This window comes from Monodelphis domestica, chromosome 2 (genome assembly GCF_027887165.1).
Source record: "Monodelphis domestica isolate mMonDom1 chromosome 2, mMonDom1.pri, whole genome shotgun sequence".
NCBI lineage: Eukaryota > Metazoa > Chordata > Mammalia > Didelphimorphia > Didelphidae > Monodelphis > Monodelphis domestica.
In genome coordinates this window covers 399,261,855-399,272,050 of record NC_077228.1, presented here as the reverse complement: position 1 = coordinate 399,272,050, position 10,196 = coordinate 399,261,855, and the positions used below count along the sequence as shown (strand labels likewise).

The following is a 10,196-nucleotide window of genomic DNA, read 5'->3' as shown; positions in this document are numbered from 1 at the left end:
CCTGTAACTTGTGTAACTGTAATTCTCTTAACTATTTTATGTCTGTTTCAGTCTGTAAAAACTGGGGCTATACTGGTCAGGTTCTTTCTAGCTCTAAATCTATAATCTGATGATTTTGCCAAAAATAATTTTTTTTAAAGTATATTGATCTCTCTCCATCTTTCTAAAAAATAAAATACTAGTTTCACATTGATAGCACAATTTTGCTAGCTGATATATTAATATCTGTTAACACTATACCACACTACATTCAGGTTAAAATTTTTAACTTTATGTAGAGAATGAAGGAATAATCTTAACAGAAGTTGTGTTGCAAGGAAACTCATGATCACTTAGCCCAAACCATTAATGAATAGTATCTAACTACAATATACCCAACAACTTTTCATCCATTCAAAAATGGAGAATGGACTCTGGTAGTCCATTTTATTTCTAGAGTTCACTAAATTGAGTTGTAAACCTATCTTGTCTGCAATTTACACCCAGTTCCTCGTTATATTTTCTAGTCAAATCAATTAAGACTAATTCCACCTCCACATATAGCTGCCTGTCAGAAACTTAAGTGATATTACCATTCTTATTCTTTTTTACCTACTCCAAGGTAGATTTCCCCAAATCCATGAGAAACCAGAAACCATCCTGTCCTATCTGGGCAGTTCCTGTGAATGAAGGTCAGCTAATCCAGTCTGATTTTATAAGAGTAGAAATTAAAGACTAGAGAAGTAAAATGTCACAAAGGTAGTCAAGTAGCAAAACCAGGATTTAATGAGTCATGAAAAGTTGTATTTGAACAAAATCTTATCTTTTCCTGTCCATGATGAATTCTGGAGACTGTTGCTTGCAGAAGGGTTGCCACTATAATGTAAGAGAGGCCAAGGAGCTTTCCCAGAGGGTGGTGGGCTTCTCTATGGTTTGGTTCAGTTGTTGCTGGAATCTGGGTCAAATATCGTGAAGCTTTAGTAGTAATCAATGGTATCATGGTCAGAAAAATCCATGACTGACAAGATGACTTTTAAAATGATTTATAGGATCACATGTACAAGGCCCTCTTATTAGTTAATAAAGAGAATCTAAAGTCTGTGAAAAATGCCAAGCCAAAATATGAGTTAGTAATGTGAGAGCAAACCCAAAACTACACATAGCTCTGCAGTGTCAAGTTCAAGGCTATTAACTAAATACATTCATTATGGTTTGGGATGTGGAAATTTCTAGATGATGTGGCTTACCCAATAGAATTAAGAGTTCATGTCTAAAGAACACACTTTAGGTATATATGGTAAGAATCTGGGTCTAGGTTTGTATTTTCTTATGAGATTACTATATGATCTCTACTCATGTTGAAACCACAATTAGGAATACCTTAATTTATAAAATAATTTCCTTATAACTGTCAGAGACGTTCAAGTATTTGTCATTCATATCACAGTAGGAAGCGCCACCTAATTAAGAGAAATATTTTTAGTGTTCTGAAAGCAATGGTTTCATTTCTATTCAGGATGTGTTCTGATACTTTCCAAGACAGATTCTTAAGTCAGTTTTACAAATATATTAGTCTTTAAAAAGAGAAACAAATTCTGGGGAAGCCCCTCCCCCCATTCAAAGAAAGGAAAAGCAGCCACAAGTTATTTTTGACAAACTGTAGTATTTATTAAATTATAAATTTTTTAACAAAAAAAGAAAGAAAAGAAAAAGATGAGACATTAGGAGAAACCTCAACTACAAGGACTAGACAGCAAAGTTTATGGGAACACTACAAAGTGTTACAGTCAAGATTTTGCAACAAAAGTTATTAGCTGTTTACATTTTCATTTTGAAAACTTGAAGATAATGGTTGTTCTTTGTCTATATAAAATATTCCTCATACCTTCCAAATGAATCTATTTTCACATTAAGTTAAGTATCTTGCTCTTATCAATATCATCTTATACTGCTCCCAAATTTAGTGTTCTTTCCATATGCCGATCCATGCAGAGAAATAAGACACAATGCAACAGTCAGATAATGAAGACAGTTAATGCACAGAGAATACATAGTGGCCAAAGGGATTGAGGATCTCACAAAAAAAAGCTACAAAATAAAGACTTTCTTAAAAGAAAAACTGGGTATTGCTAAGTAGCTTTCAACTATCAACACCCAAGTTCCTGACTTTTAAATAAAATTTCCAGAGACATATTAGACGTTTTAGTTACAGGCCAATTCTTCCCATTCCCCTTTCCCACCCCTAACCCCAAAATACTCTACGAGGGGATGAGTGTAACGTCTCATGGGCAGAAATTTACAGATACCATTATGGATGTACTTGTATTCTTGAGCATGTGGCTGATGACTTCTTTAAACTTCAGTTACTGTGCACTGTCCATCAGGTCTTCTAGACCTGACACTAGCACTTACTGCTCCACCCCCTGCTGCAGGTCTATCAGTTGCTGTCTGATTTACACTTGGAACCAAATGTCTTTGCTGAGTTGAGGGCAAATGTTGTGCAATGTGAGCAGATACATCCTCACTATCACTACTAGCATCTGATTCAGTTTCCTCAATGGAGGTGTCTGGTGCTGGTACCCTGCCTGAAGACAGTATTTCATGGTCTTCCTCTCCCTCTCCCCTGTGACTCCTTTCAGCCATGTTGTCTCCACTGATTTGCAAGTGCGCAAAAGAGTCCTCTAGAGAAGTGCTTGCATCAGGTGAAGGTGTTGCAGGGCTTGTTAACTGGCCATCTAGTGAAGTTAAGGGTCTAACAGAAGTAGACACTAGAGGCAGCATAGAAGCCCCGGCCTGGGCTGATATATTGTCCGCTCCATCTGCAGAGCTCTCTCTTGCTAAATTAACCGCATTAGAGTCACAGTCCAGCCTAAGTCCAGCCACTCCCTTCTTTGGTATATCTATTATATCCCGTTTAATTTTCCTACGCCGTCCATGTTCGTTTCTCCTGTATTGAACCATGTTTTCAAGATCAGCAACATATAGAAACCCAGCAATTAACATTTCAGTGCTCTTTTTACCTTTGGAGAAAGCATCTTCCAGCTCTCTGCTGGTGCGTTCATCATACTGCCACCACCCGTTCCTTCCTTCATAATACCAGGCATATTCTCCATTGCCTCTACTTGCTGCTTTCAGTTCTTCTGGTGATAACAAGGTTGGCTTGTCAAGAAAGTCCTCAGGAATCTCTTGCCGACAGAGTGCACATCGTTTTCCAAGCCATGAAGCTCCCTTTACACATAAATAGCAGAATACATGCTTACAAGGAAGACTGACTGGGTGAACACATGTTTGCAGACAGATGGCACATTCAGGGACAGTAAGAGAAGGTCCAGCATTAGAACAGGACTCATTTGCCTTCTTGTTTGTTGGAAGCATGTTTATTGTGTGATCAATTTCACCGCAGCCAGCCATCCTAAAGAAAAGAGAGTATTTGTTACCACAAAATACAATGGTTTTCAAAAATCACCCAGTCACAAAAAACTACCAAAATGTTTGTGTGCTTTACAGATAGATAATCCTTTTTCTACTGAGGGTCAATGAGTTTCCCCATTCCCTGCTCAAACAATATATAAAAAACTAAAAGCCACAAATATAAAGAAGTAACTTGAAATCAAGAGGGGAAGGAAGGGAAAAGGAAAAGTAACAAACCTTAGGAGATACATATAAGCTGCCAACCAGTTCTTCAATCTAATGCCCTTTTAAGTCAACCAAGAATTAGTCAGGAAGTTGATACAAGTCCCTGCCCCTAAAGAACTTACTTAATGGAGAAGATAAGTATATTAATAAGTATATACAAAATTCCTATGAAGGAAGATACAAGGTATACTTTTAAAGGGAAAGGCACTAGCAGCTAGGAGGAATGGAAAATAGGAACAGTATGAACTATAAAATGCATTTTTTATAACTAGTGGCATAAAAGTATATCTGCATGGGCTAAATTAATTCAATAAAAATACTTATTAAACCCCTAAGATGTATAGAGCACAGAGGATAGCTATTACAAAAGCCTAGCTCTGAAAGATCTTATAAGCTAAGGGGGAAGAGAGGAGAGTAGTGCAAGGAATGGCAAGAAGGGTGATAAGTATGCAAATAACTACAAAGAAAGGGTTAACGAGGGCCTGTTAAGTTTTTAAAAAGTATTTTGCTAACTGAATTTCAACATTATTAGACTCCTTAATCTTGTATGTTTTAAAACATCACAAATATATTATTTAAATATTTAAAAAATATTCTAAGGAGGGATACAGGAGCTTTGTCGGACTGCTAAAGGTGCATGATGCAAACAAAAGTTAAAAATCTTTGATTTTTATAAAAGTGAAAGGCAGCAAGACCTAGTGGACAGGAAGTTATTAAATTCCCATATGGTAAGTCCTACTCTGTGACCCAGAAGTTACCTAATTTCTCAGGACCCTAGATAACTGTCTATAACCAGGAGTAGCAGAATAAGAAATAAGTACCTTGCCTAAATACAGAAAATTCCCTTAACAGAAAAGGCCTATAGCCGTGTTGGCAAACCAATGGCACCTGTGCCAGAGGGGGCATCCCCCTCCCCCACCCCACATGTGCTTGAGTTCATTTCTCAGATGACCCACCCCTCTGCCCAGCAGCCCAATGGGAGCATTTCCTCCCTCTCCTATCTGGGATAAGGCAGGGAGCTCACATGTGGCATGAGGGTTGCAATTTGGAAATTCATTCTCTAAAAGGTTCACCATAAGTGGCCTATTCCAATGAAACTGCAGGTCTTGGGGTTGGAGAGGGGAATAGGTAATTTGAAGAAGAACATAGTATATGAAATATGGTATTAATGAAATAGGCTAATTAACAAATTTTACTTTGGAAGCTTAAGATCCCATACTGCTATTGCTACTGCTACTATTTAACCTGGTGACAGAAATCCATTGCATTTCCCAATTTATCAAGGAAAGACGCACAAAATATTTTGAGGATCGTTTGAATGGAGAGCATTCAAGCTGAGTAATTATAGTACATTTCTGGCTTAAAGGTATACTGAGTAAATTATGCCTTAAAAGAGATGAAAGAATTAGAAAGGCATGGCAAGGCACCATGGGAACAGTAAGAATATAGACTGAAGAGATTTTGAGCTTCTTTCATAAGACAATTTAAAAAAAAAGTGGGTTATATTTAACTTTAACCAATAAGGATTAAAATCACTAAGCAGAAAGTTTATATAATTTTTTCTATAAAAAATTTCTAAATATTTGAGGCAGGCATGGTTTAGTGGATAGAGAAAGCTCACCTTAGGCAGGATTCGAGTCCAGGGTCTGACATATAATGTCTGTAATCCTGGGAAAGTCACAACCTCTCAAAGCCCAACTTTCTAAAACTGTTAAGACACATTGGTAGAAGGAGTTTCCTCACTGGGAGCTCCCAATACTCATCTAAAAAAATTGCAAGTCCAGATCAGATGCTATTATAGATGACCTTAATTATACCCATAGTGTATATGATATTAAGCAAAGAGCTATGAATGCTACAAGAATGCAGGCATATATTTTATTTTTAGAAGGTATGCAAAATATTTCAGAGTAATGATTCCTGCCCCTCCACCCAATTTTGTGGCTCTATAACTTAAAGATATATAGTTTTTCAAACCAAAAGTAAATAAACCATTTAAGTGCAAAGTTATATGGAAGTGCCCATTTCCTATTAGATTATGGCCAGTTAGGGAATACATATGCCATGATATATTAAGAAAATAATCCCACAAAAATAACCAATGTTTGCATTTTTAAATTAAATCAGTAAATTTAAATGTTCTGAATATACTATTGCCAGATTAGTCTTTTTAATGCACAGATCTGTTACTCTATTATTGAAAAAAAAAATTTAACTGGCTCTCTATGAAGACCACACTTCTTAATCTGATACTCAAAAGCCCTCTAAAATATGCCTACAATCTCTTTGTAGTTTAATCTTTTATTATTCCCTTCAAACACTTTGAATCCATTTTGGTCAAAGCATATCATACATTTTACTATGTCATGCCTTTGACAACATCAATCTCCACGTACTAAATGATCCTTTATCTTCCATGTGTAAAATGACCCTTCTTGGTTCCTTTTTTTCTCCTTTATAATCTTATCCAGCTCTGAAATTTGTAATAGTAGAGATTCATCTGGATCACAAGGAGTTAACTTGTCTAAGGCTACAATGCTAGTAGTATGTGTCAAAGGAAGGCCTTGAATCTGGTCTTCCTGAGAGGACAATTATGTCTGCACAATACCATGCTGCCTTTTATTTTTCTTTTAAACCATATACAAACTGAGAATGCCTTTGAAGTATTACATTTTGTCTGTCCTGTCTCAGGTAGTAACTGAAAGAAAAGTGTCACAGTCAAAATTCCTGTTATGAGAAAATTTTGTCAGTGGCCCTAAAGCAGACCTTCTTAAGCTGGGCTGCATGATTTTCTTTTTACATAAAAATTTTGATAACTGTATTTAAATATAATTAATTTATTTATTGATACTATATTTTATGTACCTAAAAACTTTTCTGAAAAGGGTTACATAGGCTTCCATCAGACTGTCAAAGAGGCCTGCAGCATACACATATAAAAGGTTAAGAACAACTATGTGCTTTAAAGGAGTTCAAGTGAGTGACGGAAGAGGTTGCAATCATATTAACACTCAAAATTGAGAATGTAAAAAAAAAATAGCAAGATTAAAGATTTAGTGGATCAAGAAAAAAAGGATGCTTTAAAACTTATTCTAAAGTAGTTTTTTTGTTTTTTTTTTAACTATTGATATAGTATTGAAAGAGAAAAGCCAGTAACTCTGCCATGGTGATGATGATGAGAACAACAATAATAATTAGCATTTTATATAGCATCTTCTAGGTGCCCAGTACTAGGATAAGAGCTTGAAAAGATAATTTACCTGGATCCTCACACATCAACCCTGTGAAATGGGTGTTGTTGTCATCTTCATTTCATTTTACTATTGAGGAAACTGAAGGAAAGGCAAAGTGACTTGCCCAAGGTCACACTGAGTACTGAAGTGGGAATAGAACTCGGGTCTTTCTGACTGCAGGCTCAGCACTGATCACCCGTGTCATATAACTGCCTCATATACTTCTTGCCACATATTTTCATGCATCCCTTTCAATTCCTTTTCTAATTATTTTCTTCCTTTTTCTGTACCTTCACCTCAAGAAATGGCTCTAACCAAAAAAATAACCAGCTCTGAGAGTTAGACAGTTTTAGTTATGTTTTGGTACTGATGAGAGATATGTGATCTATCTCTAGCTTGAATTAAAAAAAAAAAGAGATCTTAGACAAGTGGAAAATGAAAAGAGAATTAAGAATAATTTCTGTTTTCTCAGATCAAACTGCCAATTATATGTGAGGATTTACTATTGCTGGAGATAAAAGAAAAAAAATAGTTCCTACCCTTCAGGAACTTTTATTGAGGGAAACAATAATCCTGAGAAGGAAGGCACTTGCAGTTTAGAAGCCAAGGAAAGGTTTCAAAATAAAGTAGCACCTAAGCTGAACTTTGAAGGAAATTAACATTTTAAAGAGGCAGAAATGAGGACAGTGCATATTCCAAGCATAGGGAGCAGTCTATGCAAAAGTGCAGACAACAGATGGTGTGTCTTATGTGATGAACAGCAAGAAGGACAGTTTGGCTTAAGTGTAGAGTGCAGGAAATAGAGTAATGCATAATAAGCCCTGAAAAGCAGCCTGGAATTAGGTTAGGAAGAGCTTTAAATGCTAAAACAGAGAAATCTATATTTGATATTACAGGAAATAAGAAGCCACTTTCATTTACTGAACTTGGTACTGACATAGCCAGATGTTTTTTTTAAAAAAGCACTTAAAAAAATTCTCATTAAAAAAATTATACTTGGTAACCACCACAAAACATTTAACTAAACAAATACATAAAAGATTAAATTATGACATTCTCTGCTTTTAAGTTCCCTTTGAATTTGTTTTACTTGCATACTTTTTCTCTTCATTTTGTGGCTGTCATTTTTTAAAATGTAATTATGGCATATACTATTCTCTTTACTTTTTTTATTTCTTCACATATTTCCTTTATTTTCTTTATATTTCTAATATTTGTCATTTTGATACTTAATAAAATCCATTATAACCAAATAACACAATCTATTCAGCCATTTCTCCCCATCACTGCATTTGTGTTATTTCTAGCAATTTTGTCATATAAACAAAAGCTTCCATGAATATTTTCACACATACACAGCTTTTTATTTCCCAATAATGCCCTTAGGGCCTAGCCCCAGTGATTGGATCTCTAGGTCAATGAACATGAACTGCTTTACAAATCTTAATGTATAATTCTATCTTGTTTTCTTAAAAAAAAAAAAATTCGCAGCTGCTCCTAATATCAGACATATTTCTCCATATTCCTATCAACAATTAATTTGATCACTTTACTGCATCTGGTTCTCAGTTAACATATATTACCAGGACCATACTCTTTCCAAAGAAGTCTTTCCAGCTTGGTCATAATCCTTCAGGGATGCATGATTACCTCTACAGTATGACCATTGTTAAGGGTAAAAAGACTTTTTCAGACTATTTATACTCTCTAGGTCACTGTTATCCCATCAGAAGCTATGTTTGGATTTTTCGTATGTTTGGGCTTAGATCTATTACTAACCTCATGCAGATGTGTGTGGGCTCTCCAGATATGTATCTTAATTATATTATCTAAAGTTCTATCATCTTAATTTTATTCTTATTTATTTTTTTGGTCAGATTTATCTAGTTCTGAGAGGGGAAAATTCAGACTCACCACTATTATTATTTTGTTATCTATTGCCATCTGTATCTTATTTAGTTTTTCCTTCTCTGCTTTTTAAAAAACAAACAAAAAAACCCTTACCTTCCATCTTAGAATCAATACTGTGTATTGCCATTCATGGCAAAAGAGTGTTAAGGGCTAGGCAACTGGGGCTAAGTGATTTGCCCAGGGTCATATGGTTAAGAAGTATCTTAGGCTATAGATATGAACTTAGGACCTCCTGCCTCTAAAGCCTGGTTCTCAAGCCACCTAGCTAGCCCCTAGACCTGTTTTTTGTTTGTTTGTTTTTTATGAAAATCATTTTAGAAGCTCTATGGAGGATGAATTGGAGAGGATACACTTAAGAAAGGAAAACTTTAGGGTGGTTAATTCAATAGTCTTACCTGAGGTACATAAAACATGAATTGGGGTTTTAGTCATGTGAGTAGAAAGATAACAATGGATTGAGGAAATGTTATGAAGGTACAATCAACAAAATTTAACAACCAATTAGATATGTGATCAGAGGGAAAGGAGTTGAGCATGTCACTTAGGCTACAAATCTGGAAGACTAAAAGATTGTGGTGCCTTTGAGGGAATAGTAAAGTTGTAACAAAGGTTGAATAAGAGAGAAAGAGAAGTGAATTCCATGTTGGGCGTGCTAGACTTTTTTATTACCCCCCCACCCCCTTTAAACCTTTACCTTCCACCTTAGAATCAATACTATGTATTGATTCCAAAGCAGAAGAGTGGTTAAGAGCTAGGCAACAGGGATTAAGTGACTTGCCCACAGTCACATAGCTAGGAAGCATCTGAAGTCAGATTTGAACCTAGGACATCCTGACACTAGGCCTGGTTCTCAAACCACTGAGCTACCTAGCTGTCCCCCCAACCCCCCTTTATATTCCTAAATGACCTTCAGTTTAAAATATCTATCAGAAAGCTGATTATGAAGGATTAGAATTAAGAACTGGGGCTATCCATGAATTTTGGAGTTAGCTACATAAACTTGATAATTAAATGCATGGGAACATATGTGACCAAGTGATAGAGTACATAAAGACAGTCTAGGGACAAAGGCTTGGGAAAATAATCTACAATTAAGGAATAGGATATAGATAATGATTCATGAAAGTATATTTAAGAAGCAGTCAAACAGAAAAAGAGCAGTGACAAACAAAACAAAAACAAGAGAAGATAAAGCAGTGGACAGTGTAAATTGCTGCAGAGAAATCAGAAAGGATGAGGATTGACAAATGACTTGTGCATAGCAAATTTTAAATTATGGGCTGCACTCAATATCAACAAGGAATTGGGATTAGGAAGGCTATTTGCTGCAATAAGAGTAAAGTCAAATATAAATAAGTTTGGCATTATCTACCATGCAGTAAATGACTAAGTCAAATATAAATAACTTTGGCATTATCTATGTCCGTACTCTCTTCT

At 35.6% G+C, this 10,196-nt stretch overlaps 1 protein-coding gene across 7 annotated transcripts in view; it reads right to left on the bottom strand.

Moving 5' to 3' along the window:
- Positions 1-1,625: 1,625 nt before the first annotated feature.
- Positions 1,626-10,196, bottom strand: part of RNF146 (ring finger protein 146) — a 20,224-nt gene continuing 11,653 nt past the window's right edge. For 6 of the 7 annotated variants that reach the window (XM_001369683.4, XM_056818736.1, XM_056818734.1 and 3 more), the window contains one exon: positions 1,626-3,391. In XM_001369683.4, coding sequence (XP_001369720.2) covers positions 2,332-3,391 — 1,060 coding nt within the window. In that variant the 3' untranslated portion in view covers positions 1,626-2,331. The other variant, XR_008916668.1, reaches the window with a different exon arrangement.